General features: G+C 31.6%; 7 protein-coding genes across 9 annotated transcripts; 3 read left to right on the top strand and 4 right to left on the bottom strand.

Annotated features, from left to right (window-relative positions):
* The first annotated feature begins 284 nt into the window (after nucleotides 1-284).
* Nucleotides 285-2,188, top strand: LOC128387913 (chymotrypsinogen A-like). Its single transcript, XM_053347202.1, has 2 exons — nucleotides 285-906; nucleotides 995-2,188. Exons 1-2 carry the CDS (start codon nucleotides 608-610, stop codon nucleotides 1,560-1,562), a joined length of 867 nt encoding a protein of 288 aa, XP_053203177.1. The 5' UTR covers nucleotides 285-607; the 3' UTR covers nucleotides 1,563-2,188.
* A 511-nt stretch (nucleotides 2,189-2,699) lies between these two features.
* LOC128387912 (inositol polyphosphate 5-phosphatase K-like) lies at nucleotides 2,700-5,850 on the bottom strand. Of its 3 annotated transcripts, none has more exons than XM_053347201.1 (7): nucleotides 5,428-5,850; nucleotides 4,650-5,143; nucleotides 4,449-4,571; nucleotides 3,930-4,322; nucleotides 3,723-3,867; nucleotides 3,553-3,659; nucleotides 2,700-3,469 (listed from the first exon to the last, which is right to left on the bottom strand). In XM_053347201.1, the coding sequence occupies exons 2-7, from the start codon at nucleotides 4,676-4,678 to the stop codon at nucleotides 2,767-2,769; spliced, it is 1,500 nt and encodes a 499-aa protein (XP_053203176.1). In that variant the 5' UTR covers nucleotides 4,679-5,143; nucleotides 5,428-5,850; the 3' UTR covers nucleotides 2,700-2,766. The 3 variants fall into 3 exon arrangements, with proteins under 3 accessions (XP_053203176.1, XP_053203175.1, XP_053203174.1); XM_053347200.1 differs by having other exon boundaries at nucleotides 4,650-5,050; XM_053347199.1 differs by having other exon boundaries at nucleotides 4,650-4,709; nucleotides 5,428-5,849.
* A 4,110-nt stretch (nucleotides 5,851-9,960) lies between these two features.
* On the top strand, nucleotides 9,961-11,020 carry LOC128387914 (chymotrypsinogen A-like). The gene is made up of 2 exons (XM_053347203.1): nucleotides 9,961-10,307; nucleotides 10,384-11,020. The coding sequence occupies exons 1-2, from the start codon at nucleotides 10,009-10,011 to the stop codon at nucleotides 10,949-10,951; spliced, it is 867 nt and encodes a 288-aa protein (XP_053203178.1). The 5' UTR covers nucleotides 9,961-10,008; the 3' UTR covers nucleotides 10,952-11,020.
* A 119-nt stretch (nucleotides 11,021-11,139) lies between these two features.
* Nucleotides 11,140-13,374, bottom strand: LOC128387915 (uncharacterized). Its single transcript, XM_053347204.1, has 3 exons — nucleotides 12,475-13,374; nucleotides 12,223-12,312; nucleotides 11,140-12,050 (listed from the first exon to the last, which is right to left on the bottom strand). The coding sequence occupies exons 1-3, from the start codon at nucleotides 12,506-12,508 to the stop codon at nucleotides 11,485-11,487; spliced, it is 690 nt and encodes a 229-aa protein (XP_053203179.1). The 5' UTR covers nucleotides 12,509-13,374; the 3' UTR covers nucleotides 11,140-11,484.
* A 969-nt stretch (nucleotides 13,375-14,343) lies between these two features.
* Nucleotides 14,344-16,038, bottom strand: LOC128387910 (tRNA methyltransferase 10 homolog A-like). Its single transcript, XM_053347196.1, has 2 exons — nucleotides 15,881-16,038; nucleotides 14,344-15,694 (listed from the first exon to the last, which is right to left on the bottom strand). Exon 2 carries the CDS (start codon nucleotides 15,624-15,626, stop codon nucleotides 14,568-14,570), a length of 1,059 nt encoding a protein of 352 aa, XP_053203171.1. The 5' UTR covers nucleotides 15,627-15,694; nucleotides 15,881-16,038; the 3' UTR covers nucleotides 14,344-14,567.
* Nucleotides 16,039-16,059: 21 nt separating this feature from the next.
* Nucleotides 16,060-17,940, top strand: LOC128387907 (serine--tRNA ligase-like). Its single transcript, XM_053347194.1, has 2 exons — nucleotides 16,060-16,239; nucleotides 16,395-17,940. The coding sequence occupies exon 2, from the start codon at nucleotides 16,482-16,484 to the stop codon at nucleotides 17,769-17,771; it is 1,290 nt and encodes a 429-aa protein (XP_053203169.1). The 5' UTR covers nucleotides 16,060-16,239; nucleotides 16,395-16,481; the 3' UTR covers nucleotides 17,772-17,940.
* Nucleotides 17,941-18,701: 761 nt separating this feature from the next.
* On the bottom strand, nucleotides 18,702-20,674 carry LOC128387909 (7SK snRNA methylphosphate capping enzyme-like). The gene is made up of 3 exons (XM_053347195.1): nucleotides 19,608-20,674; nucleotides 19,309-19,435; nucleotides 18,702-19,235 (listed from the first exon to the last, which is right to left on the bottom strand). Exons 1-3 carry the CDS (start codon nucleotides 20,547-20,549, stop codon nucleotides 19,186-19,188), a joined length of 1,119 nt encoding a protein of 372 aa, XP_053203170.1. The 5' UTR covers nucleotides 20,550-20,674; the 3' UTR covers nucleotides 18,702-19,185.
* Nucleotides 20,675-22,659: the final 1,985 nt, after the last annotated feature.

The raw sequence follows: 22,659 nt of genomic DNA, 5'->3' as shown, positions 1-22,659 counted from the left end.
TCTCATTCGAGAGAGACAGTTTGGACCCTTAATTGTCCTTCCATATGAAACAATATTCAAATTGCATGAGAGATTAACTTTAATTAATTATCATGTCAGTTTCTTTTAACTATAGAAAAGGTGATCAAGCTCTCTGTCTTTTTACTCAAATTATTTCACAAAGGAAACAATTCGAGTCACGTAGTATTTTTTATCTTCCCTAACAATCAGTTGATTTTTAATCACTAATCACAAATGGCGATGATGATAATCAACATCATTTACCTTGTGAGAAAATGCAACAACCTAAAGACAATGAATATAATGATTGATAAAACAAAAAGATCAATAAAATTGTTGACATACAAGATCAGTGACCAATGTCCAGTTGACAGTTAAATCCTAAGATAACTAAAGTTAATCAGCTAATCAATAAAAGCTTAAGAGTTTTTCCTGTGATGATCAACCGATAGTCTTGCTGATTATATTTTTTATACAATGTGAATGTTCAATGTTCAATCGGTAAATATGAGTAAAGACAGAAATCAATCAATTAGCAATTTCGATTGATTTAGATTAAGGTTGACTTTGGTTAATTTGATTAGAGGAAAATCTTTGATCATCAAATATGTTAATTGTGATCAAGTTTCTATTCTCATCTTTTCTTTTAATTGTTTTCCTATCGATCAATTTGTCAGTTAAACTATCCAGTTCAAGTTTAACACAATTAGTTAATCATTCTTCCTTTGTAAGACAATCAACACCATTAATCAATGGACAAATTGTCGGTGGTTCAAGAGCAACAATTAACCATTTCTCTTATTTGGTTTCCCTTCAGAAATCAACACCCAATGGATTTAAACATTATTGTGCTGGATCATTAATTAGATCAAATATCGTTCTAACTGCGGCTCATTGTGTTTCCAGGTAAATCAAATCATTTTCCTCAACAATTAACTTGATTGTCATATTAATTATTATTTCCGATTAAAAAAAATCTTCTCATTTCTCAAAGAATCAAAGCAAACAATTTAATCTTGGTAACACTTTCATCTAAATCAACTAAATCGTATCTATTGAAACACTTTCACCGAGTCTCCAAAATTGTCATTCATTTTAATTACAATGAGAATGGTCATCATAATGATTTAGCTCTAATCTTCTTACACAATCATCTACCACTGGTCAAACTTGGCCTGACCACAGTTCGACTACCCTATCAATCAATTAATTATGTTTATATACCAAGTAGATTGACAGTCATTGGGTGGGGTGTTAATTACGGTGCTGGTTATTTGAGGAAAGCAAATTTAAATCGTCATGATGATTATGAGTGTAAATTTCACCATGGAAATAAGTATCGTCCAGGAATGATCTGTGCCGGTGGTGATGGAATCGCTAGTTGTTTCGGGGACTCGGGTGGACCTGCGATTCTAAGAAAAGGAACCAAATCAGGTAAGGATATTTTATTTGGAATCGTTTCTTGGGGATCGGAAATTTGTGGTAATAAACCGACAGTTTTTACCGATATTATTTATTACCTTCGATGGATAAAGTTAAGCATTGCAAGAGAAATCAGATAATAATCGATGAAATGAAATCGAACATTGTAATTCCAATTAATATAAGAAATGTTTCGTGGAAAATTATCATAATGTCCAAAAGTTGTAATCGATAATTCATCAAGAAAGTTTTCATAAGTTGATAGATAAGTTTTAATGATCAAATATTCAAGTAAATGTACAAAATAATCAATAAGAAAAGCAATCAATTGCAATGAATTTATGGATTAAAAAATTATATACTTCTACAAATGAAATTTATTAATAGTAAATTGGAGATGAAATTGATTAGATGAATGAAACTTTCTTTTTTAAAGAGATTCGACACAATCTCTGAATCGCCGATAGGCACAACAACCGCCATGAATACGTTATCCATATTCAGTGGTGGTACTCATTGGGTTAGCTAATTATCCCTCTTTTTGTTATAAGTGTTAAAAACTATTGTAAACGAGTAAATTACTACTATTAAGAAATTGATAAAACTGATTTATAATCAATCACAACTTTCAATGATCTTCGACAAAATCGTTTATCTCAGGTTTCAATTCAACATCAGGTACAAAGGATCTTTTCGGTGGCGACTTTGCCAACCATTTCATGTTCTGGTAATTTTACAACTTCAATCAGCTCTGATTCAAGTTGAACAGAACTCTTTTCTCGATCTTAAGATATTATAATAATCTCTTGGACATTTTCACTTTCGTCAATTGGTTTTTTTCTTCAGTGATCAATTCAATTGTCTTTTCTAGTAACTTGATATAAAAACATTTTGGGTAATTGTTTAATTACGTCAACAATTATTGTAAGAGAAAAGCTTGAACATTATCAACAAAAGGATAAGTGTATATGGAGTATGTTACGAGATGAACGATTTAATGATGGTAACAATTAATAATTTTCGTGTTGCTTTGATGATCATAATAAGGCAGAAAGTATTTTCTCTCTTATATCAACCGGATTTATATTATTCTCTTTGAAGAATCGCCATTTTCGATAATCTTACCTTTCCCGCTTTTTCTTATTCTCTGATCATGTTAATAGTAAGTGTTACAAACTATTGTTAACGAATATGTTTTTGCTACTATTAAGAAATTGATATATTGACGATCAAATTGCTCAATGTAATTGATTTACACTTGAATCTTATCGTATCGATTTTTGAGTTGAAATAAATTCTAAAATAACTTTATTTGTCAAGAATAGAAAAAAAAAGAGTAGAGAATTAATTGATTATTGGAAATGGATCGCTCATTGCACGAAGTTGTCCATCTTCGTTGAAATAGAGAAGTCGAAATCGTCCTGGTTTAAGTAAAACCAATTCGGAAAAATCTACTTTGAAAATTGGTGAATTGGGAAGATTATTACCTGAGCCCAAAAGATCAAATGATGATGATGAGGACGAAGAAGATGAAGAAGTAGATAGCCGCTCTTGTCGATTAGTACCAGAATATTGAACTGGCTCAGGATTAGACCAAACAAAGCTAATGGGCTCTTCAAGATCGGTAAAATTTTCTGGATATAATCCAATCCAATCGAATTCGGATAATTTAGAGGACAAATCTAATGAATTGGATCTTTGTTGTCGTCGCAATAGTCGCGTTGAATTTAAATCTCTATCTGGAGTAGAATCTCTTGAAGAATAAGTTTTTCCACTATTTTCTGAATCATCTATGGTGTAAAAAGCAGATGCATCATGGTGGATCCTCCAATCTGATGGAGTAACGAATTTGAGTTTAGGTGAGGGTCTGATTTCCCTTTTAACTTTCAATTTGGTTGGATTGGTCAGCGAGAAAAAACTGGTCACGGGCTTGTGGTCACTTTGAGAAAACTCGGGATGACTTCGATATTCATTCGGAGAAACTTTGATTGCACTTGATCCTCTAACTTTATACAAAATCCGATCGCACCAAGCGGGTTTTCGGCCACTAAATATATACAAATATTCGTAAATTAAACAATAGTTATCAATACAATCAATTTCAATCATCTAATTCTTGATTCTACTTACAGGTCATATTCATTTGACCAAACGATAAACTTATAAGTTGGAGAGAAACTAATAGGAGCCTCTGAGTATCCATTAAACGCTTTATCGAGTCTTCGAGTTTTTGATAACTGGAATGGAAAGAATAATAGATCAGAACAATTGAGAACGAGGAGAAAAATCAATTAACTTACTTGATCATATTCCAAAAGATTTTCAATTTGTTTCTTTCTTTCCTCATCGTTTTTGGTCAAATCAGCATAGACCACTTTTTGAAGAATCTCTTGTCCAGTTAATTCATCTAAACGGAAATTTAGGTCACCCAACCAGAAGGATACACTTAAGAGAATAAGAAAATAATTAAAATTCAATTTCAATTAGATTCGAGGGACAAGTCTTACTCATGGTCTTCTATTCGTAATGAGCGCGATTCTGGATCTTTAATTTCAAAAGTTTGACCTCCATTTATTTTCTTGTACTCGGAGATTCGTGTTTCCAAATTGTAATCATGGGCAGCAAGATGAGAATTTGTTAAAACAGTGGCAACCCCTTTATGGTCAAATCTAACGGAAACAGCGCCTTTATTACCCCAAAGTCCACCTAATCCAGTTCTCGTATAATCGATTTTAATGTTAATAAAATCTAAAATTGCACTTCTTTTGACAAGAACCATCAACAAGATACCAACAAGTTGATTCTTTTTAATCAGAACATAATCACGATCAGCTAATATCTCTTTAGTCTTTGTAACCCAAGGATCAGGTCCAATGAGCTTGAAAGCCACTTCTTGTAATCTAAATCAACAGAAATGATCAACAGAAAAAAAAGGAGAAAATCAGAAATACATGAAAAGATTATAACATATTGAACCTTTTGCTCCATTGGATTGAGTCAAATTAACAATTAATTGCGAACCATACCCGATAGCAATTACATCAGGTTCTCTAGTACCATTAACTGAATTAAATGCTTTATTAAGTAGGTCACTATAATCGCCATTATCTGGACCGCTGTCTTTTACGTTCCAAGTTAAAAGAAATAACCTAATGAGAGAGAATCGGAATAAAATTATCAATGAGAAAGCGAAAAGGTTCATTTCAATTGTAGATGTTGATACTCACGTTAGATCAACCATGATTAAAACATTCATTACGTTGAGTTAAACAGGTAGAATTATAATTCTAAACAGAAAAATAAAATAAAATGTAAACACAATAAACAGTTAGCAAGATGAATTAGTTATAATCACTAAGGTTTTCACAGTTGGAAAAACTCCTCCATCGTAATAAATAATTAGGCCTAACGAAAAGAGCTAATTAAAGGTAAGTTAATCAATAGGTGTCTCTAGTTGGATAATAAACAGGCGATGATTGAATCAATGGAAAACAATTAACACGATCACTTTCACTGGTTAGAAATTGAAAACTTGACGTTCAAGTTAAAGTGTTTCCTTGATTGTGACAGGGTAACAATTTAATCACTTTACTCAAGGCTAGCGACAATTTATAACAGCTTAATCATCCTGCTTGGTAATAAAATGGATAAACAATTAGTTATCATGCAAATAAAATATCAAGAAAAAGATATGATCAGCTAATTATAACTTGATGATAATCTAAAGAATAGAAATAAACAATTTAAAGAGAACAAAAAAAAAATTAAATTCTAATTGAATGATTCAATGTGAATCAAGTCACAAATTCAATCATCAATTATTACATAGATTTAGATTGTAACATTGGTTAAAAAGAAAAGTCATCATCTAAATAAAGAGACATAGAGAAGAGAGATTAATAACTTGATTAACTAGCTAATTAGTAATATTAATAGTTAATTGTTGTGTTGAAATGAAAATCAAAAATCTGAACAAGGAAGTTAAATCAAAATGAAAGTACTCACATTAACCCAAAGAGGAACCAGTGTTGATACAAAGGTTACCTTTAGGTAGTCATTTAAATAAATAAAATCGAAATGACCTCAAGTTCACAATCACAGGTTAGGAACAATTAAAGGAAAATGACCAATCCAATTGATTAGATAATGAATTTAGTAAGTTGATTTAAGAATAGAAATTGATTAAAGAAAACAAGAAGTGAAATGTTCAATTGAAATGGAACCACAAATAGCAGCTGATTACATCATAGAGGAAAATTTATATTGGCGCCTTTTCCAAATCAATTGATCACAGTTCTAATCAAAGTAAATGGAGATTAGGTTTACACGAATGATTTTGTCAATTATCTTAATTGTGTTAGAAGTGATTGTGAAGGTTAATCGAAGGTACTGTTGAGATTTTAGTTCGCTTCGATCTTTAAGGCAAATTTTGGAGAATTATAATCAATTAGAAGACTGAGATTATTTTGCACAATTAAATCAGTTTAAAAAGAATAATCAACAAGTTTCATATGACACAAGTTGACTTTTAATGTTGTCGTTTTTGTTTCTTTTCGCTGCTCAATTAGACGATTGATTGACGATTAAGATGAAGAAGAATAAGAATAGAAATAATTTTCGGAGAAATACTTTTGAGTTGTTTTCTTTTCCAAATTATTATTATGGCGAAAGAGAAACACAAAAACAGAAAGAGAAAGAAAACAAAAATAAAAGGAAAGGATAGAAAAGAAAAGAAAAGAAAAGAAAATTGTTACAATAAACACTTTGGATTAATAAATAAAATCAACCAGAATAAAAACAGACAATTCGAGGAAAAGGTTTAATTGGTAAACGTCGGAAACCAAGAAGAAATTAAATTAACAGAATTAAAATGTTGAAACAATTTAGCTTGTAAATTGCTCTCCGTTAGCTACCAACCTCATTTAGAAAACGAATTGACATTTTGCAACAAAATCCCAAATTCTGCTGGTGCTATCTCGTGGAGAGAAACACTAATAATGACCAATTTTCGTAAATAAAGTTGATCAATTTTTTTTCTCGAAAGTTAACATGATAGAGAATATGAACAGTACAATTTCATTCAGTTTCTAGATTGAAGAGATTCTTAAGTGACTCACTCCAACTCGGTTTTTTGCGATTTTCGAAATAGTGCACTGGGTCTCATTGATGATCAATTTTTACGATTTTCATTCGATTAAGTGAAATTGAGAATATGAAATTTTCAGTTTATTCTCTTTGGATCAAAACATTACAAGTTTCTTTACCCCAGACCCTAAGGGTAGGGGTTCTATAAGTGTTTACGTTTATCTTTGTTAGATAAAACTTTAGCTTTAAACCGTTAAACATTTTTTCTAAAGATAATTTGGTCAACTTAGTGATTAGATACGAAGACAATTCATTTAATTAAATTGGACTTATTTTTTTTTAGTTAGTTGGATTCGATTCTGGTATTAGTTAAAAGCCTTAATGACTAGGATTAGCCACCTCAGGATTAACTGAGTTTACATGTAAATGATTTCTAATCTTGTTTTCGTATTGTTGAATAGTTTATGATAGATTACAGTGATGATGAAATTTTCAATGAACTTTTATTAGTTTATGGTGAATAAGAGTTCAGTCATTACATTCTGCTTCTAGCTAATTCAGATTCAGCTTGTAGGTAAGCTGAACAAACTGTTAATCTATGAACTGATGAATTATCACAATATAGACATTCGTGGACTCGGTGGCATTCTGATCGAGCACTATTTTTACATTGTCCAAATATGTGATAAATTTAACAATAATTAGCATTTGAACGGAAACAGCCATTGTGAGCAGAATACTTAAGTGCTACATCTGAATCTCTCTGAAATATCTCTTGTTGATTACTGAATCATCACAAGTATTAGCTAATTGTTGAAGTGTTAAATATGGATTTGGTGTAAGTTTCTTTGTAAATTTGAATTTGGATAACGGTTGAATTCCCATCAATCTTCCATGAAAAAGTTTTGAAGGCGAATCGAATTGGATATCAGGAATTGTATAAATATCATTTAGAGTAACCTTAACTCGTACACCAAAATCCGAACTTGTTACACAATACTGTGTCAATGTCCTATTCTGAATAGATGGCAATCTTTCAACAATTCCTTTCTTGATTCATTTCCATTTTGCTGTTTTTTGCTTTTTAAATAAAACTCGAGTTCTGAATTGGCTCAATCTTAGTCGGAATACTGAAGCGATTCTTGGTAAGCAGATCTTGATCACAACTGACGATGTAAACGGCTTGGAAACGCTCATTCTTTAAATGTTCAGAAACAAAGATATCAATGTTGGTATCATTGAGTCCTATTTTGAACCTGATGCATTCGCAAACTGCAAGATCTAGTTGCAAGCCTGAAATCAAAGCGATGGCTTTGTGGTCATTGTAATAAGGCATCAGGATTCAAGGTCATTTTTTGTGAGAGTTGTTGCAATTGGTACCACTTCAGATGCGTTGGACTAACTTCTGTGCCTCGCAAAGAATTTTATCACTGCCCTGTAATTGAAATTTTTTTAATTCCCATCAAAACTGCATTTAAATTACCTGCAAAAATTGACTAAAATTAAGATATATCCTAAAATTAGATCTAATATTATCCGTCATTTATTAATTATCTGAGCGAAGACTATACATCGAAAAAAATCGCCTTAAACGATAGCGATCGCAATTTCAGCCCGATCTCCACCAAATTTTCAAGATAGGTCTAAATGATGGGTCTGCTCACCGGTATAGTTTGGGGTGGTGATTGGCCCACCCCGAAAAATTAGTGATTTCTCTTCACTGGTGATACACACTCTCTCTCTCTCTCTTTTTTTCTCTCTTTCTCCTTCTTTAACTCTCTTTCTCACACGCACTTCTCAGTCTCTCTTTTCTGAGTCAAACACGCTCAGACGTCAATGCCGCTTGCAGTAAGTCTAGTTATATAATCTTCAAATTAATCAAATGAATTTTTTGTAGTAGGTGATAATCTAGGAAACGATTGGTTATTTCATAGAGTAAGTGAGCTCGAGGCTATCAATGATTAGTAATCAGGTGAAAATTCAAAGACGACTCGTGACCTTACGGCAGCAGAAAGAAAGAGAAAATTCAGAAAAAAATTCAGAGAGATGAAAACAAAGGTTTATTGAGACTTGTGAATAATCATTTCAAGTATTGGTGTTCAAATTGTCCCTGTTTTTCGTGTAAACGTGTTTCGTGTAATTATCTGAGTAATCAATCATTTTGTAATCGTCGAACTCAAGATCGTCAATTAACTGATTAACTGAATCGATGCAAGACTTTCCCATTTCTGGTTATTTAGGCTTAACCATTATTTGTTTGATTCAATTATTCAAGTTTTATTCATTTGATTTTCGGTGTTTAATTATTTCAAATGATATTTGAATTCGTTAGCGAATCTTCATCACTAGTCTTTTTCTCTTTCAATGTTTTGTAACAACTTTTGAAACTTTATCACCTCCTCCCTTCCTCTCCATCTTTCACATGCAATTTACTTAATCATCGTCTCTCATCTTCTCTCTTCCATCATCATCATCCAATCTTTTGTATACGCTTTCTGGCTCTTTCTTTTTCTGCTTCTACCTTTTTCCCTCCTCTTTTCGTACCTTCCTACTTCAGGTCAGGTTGATGGCCTGAAAAGGGTACATTCACTTTTGGAGTAAAGAGAGTAACGAGTTAGTATTGATTATGAGACGGAGTCTCAAAGTATCACCTTGAAACTTTTAGTCTTCTGTCTGTTTCTCTTTCTTTCTCTCAGGGTATTGGGTAAGCCCAATGAAAGAGGAACAGTGGGATTAGGATCTCATTTCTTATCGAGCGAAAGATGAAGAGAATTAGGATTCTTGATCCAAATCTTGAAAGAGAAACTTCTCTCTCTCTCTCTCTCTCTCTCTCTCTCTCTCTCTCTCTCTCTCTCTCTCTCTCTCTCTCTCTCTCTCTCTTCAATGTCCCGACTCTTAGTGAATGAGTCTCATTCGAGAGAGACAGTTTGGACCCTTAATTGTCCTTCCATATGAAACAATATTCAAATTGCATGAGAGATTAACTTTAATTAATTATCATGTCAGTTTCTTTTAACTATAGAAAAGGTGATCAAGCTCTCTGTCTTTTTACTCAAATTATTTCACAAAGGAAACAATTCGAGTCACGTAGTATTTTTTATCTTCCCTAACAATCAGTTGATTTTTAATCACTAATCAGAAATGGCGATGATGATGATGATGATAATCAACATCATTTACCTTGTGAGAAAATGCAACAACCTAAAGACAATGAATATAATGATTGATAAAACAAAAAGATCAATAAAATTGTTGACATACAAGATCAGTGACCAATGTCCAGTTGACAGTTAAATCCTAAGATAACTAAAGTTAATCAGCTAATCAATAAAAAAACTATCCTATGATGATCAACCGATAATCCTTATTATTTTTGGGTGAAAATGATCTAATCAGTAAATATGAGTAAAGACAGAAATCAATCAATTAGCAATTTCGATTGATTTAGATTAAGGTTGACTTTGGTTAATTTGATTAGAGGAAAATCTTTGATCATCAAGTATGTTAATTGTGATCAAGTTTCTATTCTCATCTTTTCTTTTAATTGTTTTCCTATCGATCAATTTATCAGTTAAATTGTCAAGTCCAAGTTTAACACAATTAGTTAATCATTCTTCCTTTGTAAGACAATCAACACCATTAATGAATGGACAAATTGTCGGTGGCTCAAGAGCAACAATTAACCATTTCTCTTATTTGGTTTCCCTTCAGAAATCAACACCCAATGGATTTAAACATTATTGTGCTGGATCATTAATTAGATCAAATATCGTTCTAACTGCGGCTCATTGTGTTTCCAGGTAAATCAAATCGTTTTCCTCAACAATTAACTTGATTATCATATTTTATTGTAAAAAAGCTTCTCATTTCTCAAAGAATCAAAGCAAACAATTTAATCTTGGTAACACTTTCATCTAAATCAACTAAATCGTATCTATTGAAACACTTTCACCGAGTCTCCAAAATTGTCATTCATTTTAATTACAATGAGAATGGTCATCATAATGATTTAGCTCTAATCTTCTTACACAATCATCTACCACTGGTCAAACTTGGCCTGACCACAGTTCGACTACCCTATCAATCAATTAATTATGTTTATATACCAAGTAGATTGACAGTCATTGGGTGGGGTGTTAATTACGGTGCTGGTTATTTGAGGAAAGCAAATTTAAATCGTCATGATGATTATGAGTGTAAATTTCACCATGGAAATAAGTATCATCCAGGAATGATCTGTGCCGGTGGTGATGGAATCGCTAGTTGTTTCGGGGACTCGGGTGGACCTGCGATTCTAAGAAAAGGAACCAAATCAGGTAAGGATATTTTATTTGGAATCGTTTCTTGGGGATCGGAAATTTGTGGTAATAAACCGACAGTTTTTACCGATATTATTTATTACCTTCGATGGATAAAGTTAAGCATTGCAAGAGAAATCAGATAATAATCGATGAAATGAAATCGAACATTGTAATTCCAATTAATATAAGAAATGTTTCGTGGAAAATTATCATAATGTCCAAAAGTTGTAATCGATAATTCATCAAGAAAGTTTTCATAAGTTGATAGATAAGTTTTAATGATCAAATATTCAAGTAAATGTACAAAATAATCAATAAGAAAAGCAATCAATTGCAATGAATTTATGGATTAAAAAATTAGATACTTCTACAAATGAAATTTATTAATAGTAAATTGGAGATGAAATTGATTAGATGAATGAAACTTTCTTTTTTTCACAAGATTAATAATAGTAACTGTTGCAAGGTTGAATATCATATTTATGTAAACGAATCACAATCAGATCGTTTCTGTACACTTTAAGCACAAAACAATAAGTACCAATTCGAGTGTTGCATTTGTTTGCAACGAAGAGGTGAGATACACCTCTAGTAGATGTAGGTGTAGTAGATCCCAATAAATGAGCTTTGAGTCGGCCATTGGGTGAGTTTAATAGTTTTCCATGTACAATTATCATCAAAGTCCAGTGTAGGCGGAAAAGAGCCTTGAGAGGACACTGTTACTTTTGGCTCCTTTGGGTGTAGCTCCAGATTCGGGTAGCAAAGCTTTACACTCTTCTGTTTGCGGATTATAAGATGGGCACACAATATCGGGTAATCGAGATAAAGCCATTCGAAGTAAAATGTCCATAAATTCAACAGCCTCTTTACCACATTTAGCTTCGACTTGAGATTCGGTACAATCTTGGAATCGTCGATAAGCACAACAACCGGCAGGAATACGTTGATCCCATTCAACTTGTGTAACTGTTTCCAAAGCCGATTGTAAATCCCTGATGCATGTTTTCTGATTGCTCTGAGTGGCCTGATTCAAACAATCAGCGTGCTTAAGATAACTAGTTCTTAGTTGGCTTCCAGTGGTACAATATTCAGTCAGTAAACGAACACTTCCCTCAGTGACAAAGGAGATCAATTCCCGTTGAAGTGAAGTTGTACATTTACGAGTAAAATTTTTCAAACATTGATCTGCTTCCTTTAGGTATCCACATTGTTTATTCAATTCAGCATCGTTAGTAGCAATTCCTGTCGATAATAACAATAGACAATAATATGAAACAAAAGGAAACAAAGAATATAAAAACAATTGTTTTCTCAAATAATAGACAGTAAAAAAACAGATAAATCAACTAGATCATCTTAACGATTCAATGATGAATTAACCAGTAATCATATTGATGATAATTCATGTATTTACCTGAAGGATTCTGAGTAAAGACAAGTAAAGTAGCAGCACATAAATCCAATTCTCGTAAGTGACATGATTGACCCGCTGATTGACCAGCAACTATAATCAATGAACAATTGAAATACGTAAATTAGTAAAAAGAAACATCACAAATTCACTTGACAATTAACAACAAACAACAAAGTGTTCACTAGGCATTAGCTGGGACAAGGAACACGAAAGAGATGTTGCTAATTATACACAGAATTTGATTGAACTTACAGGCAATTAACAAACAAATTCCAACAAAGATCATAATTTAATTGAATAACGAACAAGTTTTCAATCGCCAAACCAAAACGATCAACAGAGTAACGAAGGGAAGAAGAGCAAACAAGTAAAGGTAAAAGAAAATCCAAAAAACGTAACCAATTTTGACGATTTGTTGTTACACCGATAAGTTTAACTTTAGAACTGTTGAAATAATCAGTTAACGAAAATCACAATTAAGGGAAAAAAGAAGAAAAATGAAAGTTGATAAATCCAATGAAATGAATCGATAACAATTAAAAAAAGCAAAACACCAAACAGAATAAAACAAAAAGGGTAATCACTATTCACGGTTACGTTTTCTTTAAACGGTTATTTGAAATTCTAATTAGTGACTACTAATTAAAAGTAAGAATTTTTTGGTGATCAGTTGGTACCAAGTTTACAATAAGTAACAATCAAGAAGAGTTATATTTATATATGTGATCGAAATTAATTAAATCAAGTGAGAGAGAGAGGGAGAGGGAAATTCATTTTCTTTTCTCTAATTATTATTGTTACATATTCAGTGGTGGAGCTCATTGGGTTAGTCAATTATCCCTCTCTTTTTTGTTGATTGTTAAGGTAAAACCGAATTAACTTGATGATTGCTGTTAATTGTTGATTATTGTTTCTATTTGATAACATACAAAACAATTCTTATTGAATATGGTCAACAAATTTTGGGAAATTGTTTAATTACGTCAACAATTATAACGTAAGAAAAAGTTAAGAGAAACATATTAACCATTATCAACGAAAGGGTAAATGTATGATGTGTAGTTTGTATGTTTAGAGAGGTAAACAATTTAATGATGGTAACAATTAACAAATTTCGTGGAGGTTTAATTTGATGTGTGCCGATAATTGAATAATAATTGAGGTACAAAGTGTTGGTAAATCCATTCTGATGATGAGAGAGACGGAGAAGAAAATTCTCTCTTTTTTATCAACCGGATTAATAAGTTTCTCTTTGTGGAATCGCCATTTTGGATAATCTTAACTTTTTCGCTTCTTCTTATTCTTCTCCAGGGGAAACCCTGTTAGTTTTGTTATTATCATATTCTTTTGAATGAATTTGCCGAGAAAAAGTATTATTATCAACGGGAAATTCTGTTTACGTATATGGGAGATTCTGTTGGGTTCTATTGGTTTACCAGTGATTATCAAGAAAACCGGTGTGATCATGATAATAGAATCACGATGATAATTGTCTTAATTGTTTCTCTCTCTCGTTTTTCTTAAAGTGAGTTAATATGCTGTTAAATTACATCTAATTACAATCCAATTACCCTTCTAATTAGATTATGCAATCGATTTAGAATCTTGTTGATTTATCTTCGTCCATGTTAGTAAGTTTTACACAACTATTGTGGACGAAAAAGTTTTTGCTACAATTAAGAAATTGATTCAAATTAACGATTAAATTGTCCAATTTGATTGAATTCAATCTAATCCGGTTGGATTGTCGATTTTGAGTTTAAATAATTAATTGATTACTTTAATCATCGTTAATTAACTAGAAATTTGTATGAAAAGGCAAAAAATAACAATATTATTTATCCTTGACCTTAATTAGAATCAGTGATTAAATTAATAATTTCATTGAAATTAATTTGGTTTCTTTATTATTGTTTCAAATATGAAGATAGTTATTTAATTTCTCATAACAATTAAGTTACTTTTTTAAATCACAATTCGATTCAACTGATTTATTGTTATTGTTTGGAAGTTTCTAAATTAATTGTATTAATAAGAATGAAATTATTGTATTGACCTTATCAACTAATTAAAATTGATTTGGATTATGATTATTGTTTAAACAGAAAAGAAAATCAATAATTATCATCAACTATGCTAATTTATTGTTAATTGTTGGTATAAGAATTGCAATCAAATGAATAATACAATTACGAATCAAATGTTTTCCAAACTGATGTAATAATTTATTTTTGAAAATTTTTGCACTTCGACTGTGTTGAACAATTTAATCAGTTTCTTTTGTTAGTTATCAAGTTAAATCAATCGAAATCAATTGTCTTAAACTAAATTAAGACAATTGTCGATTAAGATGGAGACGATTCAGAGGAAGGTGAAGATGAGGCTAAAGATGATGATGGAGATGGAGGATGAGGTGGAATCGTGTTATTGCTCGAGGGCAAGGAAGTGGTGGCGGTGGATTTTTTGTCACTCTCTTCATTTTCCGTATTCTCTTTTTGATCAACACTTTTAGGTTTTTTTCGAGATTTAAGAGCATTACTTTGTTTTACTTTTCGAGCGGGAATGACCTTTTCGAATGATTCGGACCAAGTTATTCCATTGGTAGCATTTAACATGATCTCGAAAACATGGTTAACTGCAAGAACTTTGGAAACACATAGTTCCATACACTGGTCAATGGGAAGTCGAGCTGTTTGAATGCCCGATTTTTGGGCCAATCCAAGAGTTAATCCTTTGTGGACATTATGGTCAACCAGTCCACCGATTATGTAAACATAGTCACCACCGCGTCTTTTTATCTCATCAACATCGGGTAATAAATTGGGTGAATCACTGGATAGAAAGATTAATGTTCCTTTTTCTTTGAAATCACTGAAAACTTGTGAAAAATGCTCTTCCTTCCGGTGAATATCCCAATAATCGAATCCTGGTTGTTTGGACATTAACCCTTTCGCTATTTCGTCTTTTAATGAGGTTAAATAAAATTGACATGGACCATCAGAGCGTCGGTTTAATGAGTAACAACGTTGAATTTGTTTCATCAATTTCCTTAATTCTTTCTCATTCATCATAGAGTTAAAACTTAAATCGATGGCAATATTGACCTTATTTGGTGACTCATCCATGGTCAGTCGATTCTTTTTCTCACTTAAATTGATTCCCAGTGTTTCCTTTAGCTCTTTTCTTTTAGCTTTTTTCTTCTGCTTTTGAATTCGACGTTTCTCAATTTTGGTCTCATTGTAAACCTTATTTTTCAACATTCTCTTCAATGTTTTCTTTGAAATATTCTTCTCTTTAATCTCATCCAGCGAAATCCCCAATTGCTCAGCAATCACCTTTACCTTTCCAATCGCCTTCTCTTCATCACAAGAGACATCATTGTTCACCGCATCAATATCGCCCATTTTATTCTTACCCTGATTAACCACCAATACTCAATCAATCAAATTGTTCCACCAACAAATGTGTCCACCTTTAAACGATAATTAAACAAATTTAAGAAAAACAAAACGCAAATAACAATTAATTAAACTACACTCACAGTGAATGTATAGAAAACATGATAAAGAAAAACAAAAGAGTAAATAAAAAAAAACCAACTCAATCTGATTACTTAAAGTAAATATTTGAATAAATGAAACACTGATCAGACACTTACCTTTAGCAAAGATGTTAATTAATTGTTGAAAATTAAATGTAATTAAATGGAAATTAACTAAATTAACTGATAAAACAAAGATCGATGTTGATGATGTTGGTTAACAATCAAATTCCGAGTCACATGTTAAGCAGGTTTGTTGACATTTCCAAGCCGATTTTTTATCAGTTGATTTCTTTTGGCTCTTAACATCAAAGTCTGTTAATTGTTATTGATTTTCAATTCTAATTGTTTTGTTGACTAATTTTCTTAATTGTCTTTTAATTTTGTGCCTTTTAAACTGAAAATCAATTAACTTTCTAGTCTTTAAATCTGCAATTAGTCTTGTGTGTTCATCATCAGTTTTCCGGTGGTAAAAGGTAATGTTTATGTTTTCATTTTCACTTTTTTCTCGCCATTCAATTTGAATCTAAATTGTTGATTCTTTTAGTATTTTGATGATTAATCGTAATTGTTTTTTTGTTTCTTTTTTGTTCTATTCTATTTTCTCACCTTATTTTGTATTCTTTTCCAGTGACAGTTCTTGCAATTGGATTGGTAAAGATAAAGAAACAATAGTAAATAGGGATAATAATATTTCTATTGAAAATCTATTGAGACAATGGCTCTTTTCCGAACCTCCAATCTTCCAAAAGGTCATATATTTCCTGTCCGTGTGATTGTAAATTTAGATGAATATCTGGTTGATGATTATGTTAAAAGAATTGAGGAAAGTATTTCGATTCGTTCATCACCGGAAGAAGCTAAATCTCAAGTCGATCGATTGAAAAGTTATCAACCTTTGATGAGAAAGATTCTGGAATTGCGTCCCAAAAGGGAGAACTTGGTCACTTTTATGGGAACAATCGAAGACAATTTAGGTGATACCAATAGTTATTTCACAAATGTTCGACCCGATCTATCTCATCTTACCAAAGACTTAGAAAATATCGAACAAGAATTAAGACCATTGGAAGACGAGGTTATTTCTTTTCTTCTAAAATTACCCAATGAAATAGATGAAGACACCGAGAGATCTGATGGACAATATTTCACCGTCATCGAAGAAGTGACCAAACCTCGACCAAAATTCAAACTACTTGATTCGGTTAAATTAGCTTATATCAATTTCGGTCAACATACAAGTATCATTGGACCGGCATCTCAATTCATAACAGCTGATGGAGCTAAATTGTTTATCGCTTTGACCCGATACTTTTCATCATCTCTATTGTCAGCTGATTATATTCCCTTTGTTGGTCTTGACATTGTTAAATCAGCAATAATTCAGGCCTGTGATGCCGAGAGAGTTGATAATATTTACAATGATCCTTTGTTAATTGCTCAAGGAGATGATGCTGAAGCAGTGAACAATTATATTCATTTGGTTGGTGAATCTGCTTTTGAAGCATTTGCCGGTTTGTTGAATAGGCGAGAAATTAATCCATCACGTTTACCCTTGCGATTCTCATCAATTGGATCAAATTATTCATCGACATTAAATCAATATCATACAGTAAATTGTGTCACTTTAACACCGAACGAGCCCAAAATATCAGCTCAAGAAACTCAATCAATGGTTTCATTTGCTTGGTCGTTATACAAAGATCTTGGGCTACCCTGTAGACTGGTCAAATGTTCAGGTCAAATGTTGAAAGCAAACGAATCAAGTAGATATGAGATTCAAGTTTGGATGCCGTCATCATCGACCTGGAAGGCATCAGGTCATGTCGCTAATCACCGCGATTATACAACTAAAAGATTGGGACGAGAAGGATATTCAATTGTTAAAGGAACACTAGTTAATTGTGATGTTTTGGTTGCCTCTTTAATGGAAAACAATCAACAAGAAGATGGAACATTTAAAATTCCCGATTTACTCGAGCAACAATTAGTACCCAAAAGCTTTTGAAATGAACCGAAATTTTCTGATTGTAGATTTGTAACTGTGCCGAAAATTGTAGTTTAACAATTGATTTTTTTTTCCTAGAATAAGATTATGACAAGATTAAATTGTTCGGTGAAATTTATCGTGTCTTTATTATAAAGGATTAAAAAAGGTTTTCTCTTTTCGAGATCAATTATATTTGCTATCGATTGTTTTTTACAAGAACCATTTACAAATCCATAACGTAACAATTAGTTTGATTTTCTTTCGGTTTCATTTGTCCCACAGATACACACACGAAAAAACGAGAGCGATGAGTTAGCGATGAACGGATTAGATTAACTAAGGATTAATTGTGTCACATTTTAGTGAAAAAATCGACGACTTTCTCCCGAAATAAATCTGAATCGATTGAAGTTGCATGAGGCTCAATCACGGGATTTTTAACATGATATTCAACATAAACGGTTCGATAAAGGTCTCTGATCACTTGTTTGTAATACTCATTGGTTCGGGTTGAATCTTTACTACAGATTATTACAAATTTAACCGAAGTTGGCATTTCCATGAAGACAAGTTGATAAGATGATGTTGAACAGACAAAAAAATTATGTTCCTTCATAAGAACTGGAGCAATACGATTGGAAAAAGAAACCATGGTGAATAAGAAACCGAATAACAATGATTCATCTCCTTTCTCTCTGTCCAAGGCGAACAAACAATTACCCGAACCACCAAAAATGAAGAAATTGTAAATCATAATTAACCACAATTACTGTCAATTGTTTTCTGTCATCAATTGGTTTCTAATGAAATGATAAACAAAACAAGAAGAGAGAAAATTAAAACGAATGGAAATTGTTCATTTGGAATGAGAACAACAATCGGATTATCTGCTGTTGATGTAGACAATAATTAAGGTAATTTAATAGAGAATTAATACTTGCCCGAGAAAATTAATTAACTTAATCAACGCCTTTTCTCAATCACTGTTTATCTTTGGATGTAAACAGTCAATTGATCAGCTTCATTTTCTCAAAATAGGCTCAGTCAGCCGAGAGAAATTCAAAAATTCTGATCAATCATTTTCTTAATTGTCTCGAGTATTGATTAAAGTGAATTTCAGTTACATGAAATAAACAAATTTTCTTAAATTAGGAAAATTTTTTAATCACTTTTGATTGTTTCATCAATGGCACAAGTGAAATGTGAATGTGATTATTTTTTCTCGATAGTTTTTGATAATGAAAATGTAACATTTGAAAAAGTTTCTCAATTTCAAGAGTAACAAGATGCAAAAAAAATAGAGAAAGAGAGAAATAATTGATGATTAACATGAGCATTTGGAATAATGACTTTAGCATGATGACTTATTAAATTAATTAATGACTTTTTGGTTTAGCAGGATAATTTAAATGGCAACATGGATGACCCAAAATTATGAACTTTCCTTGGACTTTAGGAATAGAAAAATCGGTCTTTGAAAACCTGAATAGATTCATGGGAGAAATTAGTAAATTCATATTAATAATGATAAATTGTTGATCGGCTTGTTAATTACCTTTAGATTCATGAATCGGAGTTTTCAAAAGTTCCGAAGAGCTGAAACCAACTTCACTGGATAAAAGATATTCATTGAAATCATCGGGTTTAAATTTGATTGACAAGTAATTTTTTAATGTGATTTCCTATTGAGAGAGAAAATAAATTGGTCAGTTTATCAGCAATTTAAGAGGTTAAATTAACTAATTGAAATTTAGAGTGTAAACATTAGAGTAGAATCATTTTCTAATTGTTGATCAAGTTTGTTGTTCTCGGCGATTGATTGATAATCGTTAATGATAGAAAGAAATTACTTACTGAAGTGAGTTTTTTCTTCTTGTAAGAAGACCAGGGTTGAGGTTCGAGAATTAATCTTCCACCAGATCGTAATTGACGATACATTCGTTTGAAGACTCTTTTCAATCCCTCATCACCGAAATTCAGATGAATCCATTTGGTTACACTAAGGCAAAGAATACAATCAAATTCTGGTTTCTCTCCGTTCAAAAGATCGTCACAATCGAGGAAATAATTTTCGCAAAAGAATTTGACATTTCGAGGGAAATCAACTGGTTTACTGTTATCTAATTTAATTCTTTTCACAGACGTGGGCGATTCGTCATCAAATGAAGATTGACTAATTAGATTTACTTTAGTAGATGGATCAGATTGGGTTGAAGAATTGATTGGAAGAGATTGAGATGAACTTGAAACAGCAAATTCAGTTGATTCTGTAGAAACGGTTGTCAGATTAGATTCAATTGGTGACTTGGAATGATCGTTTAATTTAATTGCTTCACCATTTAGATGATCCATTCCATTGGGAAAATTTTTCTCCTCGCCTTTAGCATCAATTTCATCACATTTTCCATTCTCTTCACCATTCAACTGGACATTTATTGGTTCAATTGATTGACCACAATTATGTTTACTAATCACATTTATATCCAATCGTTTCCTCAGAGAATCTCTAACTTTCGGATCACTTTTTACATAGTTTTTAATGTTACGTTTGGCAGCTTCAATAAGATTCTCATCTATATCAATACCAATTATTTTACAAGGATTAAAATCTCTTGCAATGGTCAGTGTAACATGACCAACATTACAACCAATGTCCAGAACATGTTGATCCTTAAACCAACAAGACTCAAAGCAGCTTATCCTTGGATCTATGGTAACATTTTGATTCCGATAACCATAATATCGGTTATAATTTCCATATTGAAAATTACCATCTTTGGCTCTGATCTTTGGCATAATAGAAACAAACAAATTAAACAAAAAATAAACAATTAAGAATATAAATTAATCACCAAATAGAAGTAGAAATTATTTCGTCATTTTCATAACATTTCATTTTCGCCAAAATTTTTGTTTCGGCTTCTCATCAATCAGCTTGACTCATTTCGATACATCGATTGAATCGAACTTGTAGTTACCAATGAAGCCAACAGATGGAGACACAAAAAGAGAAATCAAATTAAATCCAATTAATTATCATCTTAATTAATTATCTTTCAGGGAAGATAATTAATCGTTTGTTATATTAACAATAGTACAATTTAGAAATATGATTAATTGCTTGTGAGCTATTGCTAAGCTGATAATAGACAGAATCTTGTGTTTACTTTGTGGACAATTTGTATGAAAAGAGTAACAATTAAAATTAATTGTAAACAATTTTCTAGGTTAAAATTAATGGTCACAATTTTGACAACAGCAAAAATAAATTCACCTAATTATTAATTTGTTATTTTTTGCTCTAACCACAAGCAATTTATTTGCGAAAAACAAAATGATACAAAATATATTAAGTTTATAATGATTAATTAATCATTGGAAATTTAGATTAACCAATTAAGGTCACAGTTAGATAGCAAAATTTAAATGATTAACATTAACCATATGAGTTATTGTAACAGAAATTAAATTATCTAATTTGATATTTACAATAATAAATATTGAATATCATCTGATAGTCTTAATCGAGACTGGAGAAAAATCAATTACAACTTAATCATTGTAATGTATTTGATTTAAGGTGAAAAGTAAAACAATCAACTAACTGTAAACATTGATTATAAGAGATACAAAGTGTTACAATTACGATTCATCTCGATTGTGTGTTTATTGTAAACTTCAAATTCTGTAAATTAAATAAATTTGCTCCTGTGAATTACTGAATCAATTGATAGAAATTGGAATTAATTTCATTCCATTTGATTTGATCAAGAGAAAAACTTTTTTTTTCTCTTTCTTTTTCTTTTCTTAATCTAAAGTGGTAAGAGTGATACTCTATCATCCTCATCTTCTCCATCATCTCCTCCTCCTCCTTCTTCAATTTCATCCATCTATATCTGTCTTATTCATCTTCATCTTCCTCCTTTTTTTTTCCTCATCTTCATCTACTTTTTCATCTCCATCATCCTGATCCTCCCAGAAAACCGTCAGGGAGCCTCAGAGGAAAAGGCAATATTTTATTTCGAATTTCTCTCTCTCTCTCTCTCTCTCTCTCTCTCTCTCTCTCTCTCTCTCTATTTTAAGTTATTATCCAAGGTCAGTATTTCATTTGGTCCGAGAAGATGATGAAGATGAAGAAGAAGCTTCTCTTTCACCGACATACTTTTCCATCCTCATCACTTTAAGACAAAGATGCTTTTCTTGAAACGCAATTTTCAACGGCCAATAAGATGATTATGATGAGACTGATGAAGATGAGAATGAAAACAAAATGGATACGTTACACATAAGCTACACAGAGATTTTCCCTATTCTCTTTCTCTTTCAATTACGATTTAAATTTACTCACTGATTACCTTTTTCTTTATTATTTCCAGCATCACATTCCCATCATCGTATCGTAATTTTCATTATTAGCATCATCATTAACAAATTCGTTATCACTCATTATACTAAAGTGTAACTAATTACGTAAATGATATCAGGATAAAGGAAGAAAGGAAAACTTATTATTCATTGAGAAGAATTGAAAACTTTTCATCTTAATCATTTTCGTCTCTTTGTAGATTTTTCTGTTTCCATTCTTGTGAACTTTTTTTTTTCTCAAGATGAATTTGCAACATGATCTCTTTTCGAGATGAATATTATCATTCGAGGGTGAAAACTTATTTCATGAATCGAAAAAAAAAACTTTTTCTCCATAAATTATCCGGACAGAACAACGATAATCATGATGATATCACATTTCATTGAGACTTAATTTCATTCTGAAAATTTCAATCTCCATCAATGTTAATTATTTCCAATTCATTATCTTTCCATTTTCAATTCTCTCTATTCACAACTATCAAGTTCCAAAAAGACCTTTTTCTCTAACAATTAGGTCAACAATAGAATAATATTTAAG

This window comes from Panonychus citri, unplaced genomic scaffold, assembly GCF_014898815.1.
Source record: "Panonychus citri isolate SS breed McGregor unplaced genomic scaffold, ASM1489881v1 Contig00095, whole genome shotgun sequence".
NCBI lineage: Eukaryota > Metazoa > Arthropoda > Arachnida > Trombidiformes > Tetranychidae > Panonychus > Panonychus citri.
This window is presented reverse-complemented; position numbering and strand designations above follow the sequence as displayed.

What these genes read in the sequence shown, in the direction of transcription:
- LOC128387913 (XM_053347202.1), top strand. Translation starts at nt 608, where the DNA reads ATGTTAATTGTGATCAAGTTTCTATTCTCATCTTTTCTTTTAATTGTT. An exon ending in GCGGCTCATTGTGTTTCCAG is followed by an intron (nt 907 to 994) that starts GTAAATCAAATC and finishes CATTTCTCAAAG; the next exon opens with AATCAAAGCAAACAATTTAA.
- LOC128387912 (XM_053347201.1), bottom strand. Translation starts at nt 4,678, where the DNA reads ATGAATGTTTTAATCATGGTTGATCTAAC. An exon ending in CCTGATGTAATTGCTATCGG is followed by an intron (nt 4,323 to 4,448) that starts GTATGGTTCGCA and finishes CTGTTGATTTAG; the next exon opens with ATTACAAGAAGTGGCTTTCA. An exon ending in TGGTCAAATGAATATGACCT is followed by an intron (nt 3,470 to 3,552) that starts GTAAGTAGAATC and finishes GTATATATTTAG; the next exon opens with TGGCCGAAAACCCGCTTGGT.
- LOC128387914 (XM_053347203.1), top strand. Translation starts at nt 10,009, where the DNA reads ATGTTAATTGTGATCAAGTTTCTATTCTCATCTTTTCTTTTAATTGTT. An exon ending in GCGGCTCATTGTGTTTCCAG is followed by an intron (nt 10,308 to 10,383) that starts GTAAATCAAATC and finishes CATTTCTCAAAG; the next exon opens with AATCAAAGCAAACAATTTAA.
- LOC128387915 (XM_053347204.1), bottom strand. Translation starts at nt 12,508, where the DNA reads ATGATCTTTGTTGGAATTTGTTTGTTAATTGCCT. An exon ending in AATTTGTTTGTTAATTGCCT is followed by an intron (nt 12,313 to 12,474) that starts GTAAGTTCAATC and finishes CATTGATTATAG; the next exon opens with TTGCTGGTCAATCAGCGGGT. An exon ending in CTTTACTCAGAATCCTTCAG is followed by an intron (nt 12,051 to 12,222) that starts GTAAATACATGA and finishes TATTATCGACAG; the next exon opens with GAATTGCTACTAACGATGCT.
- LOC128387910 (XM_053347196.1), bottom strand. Translation starts at nt 15,626, where the DNA reads ATGGGCGATATTGATGCGGTGAACAATGATGTCTCTTGTGATGAAGAG.
- LOC128387907 (XM_053347194.1), top strand. Translation starts at nt 16,482, where the DNA reads ATGGCTCTTTTCCGAACCTCCAATCTTCCAAAAGGTCATATATTTCCT.
- LOC128387909 (XM_053347195.1), bottom strand. Translation starts at nt 20,549, where the DNA reads ATGCCAAAGATCAGAGCCAAAGATGGTAATTTTCAATATGGAAATTAT. An exon ending in AGAAGAAAAAACTCACTTCA is followed by an intron (nt 19,436 to 19,607) that starts GTAAGTAATTTC and finishes CTCTCTCAATAG; the next exon opens with GAAATCACATTAAAAAATTA. An exon ending in TCCGATTCATGAATCTAAAG is followed by an intron (nt 19,236 to 19,308) that starts GTAATTAACAAG and finishes GAATCTATTCAG; the next exon opens with GTTTTCAAAGACCGATTTTT.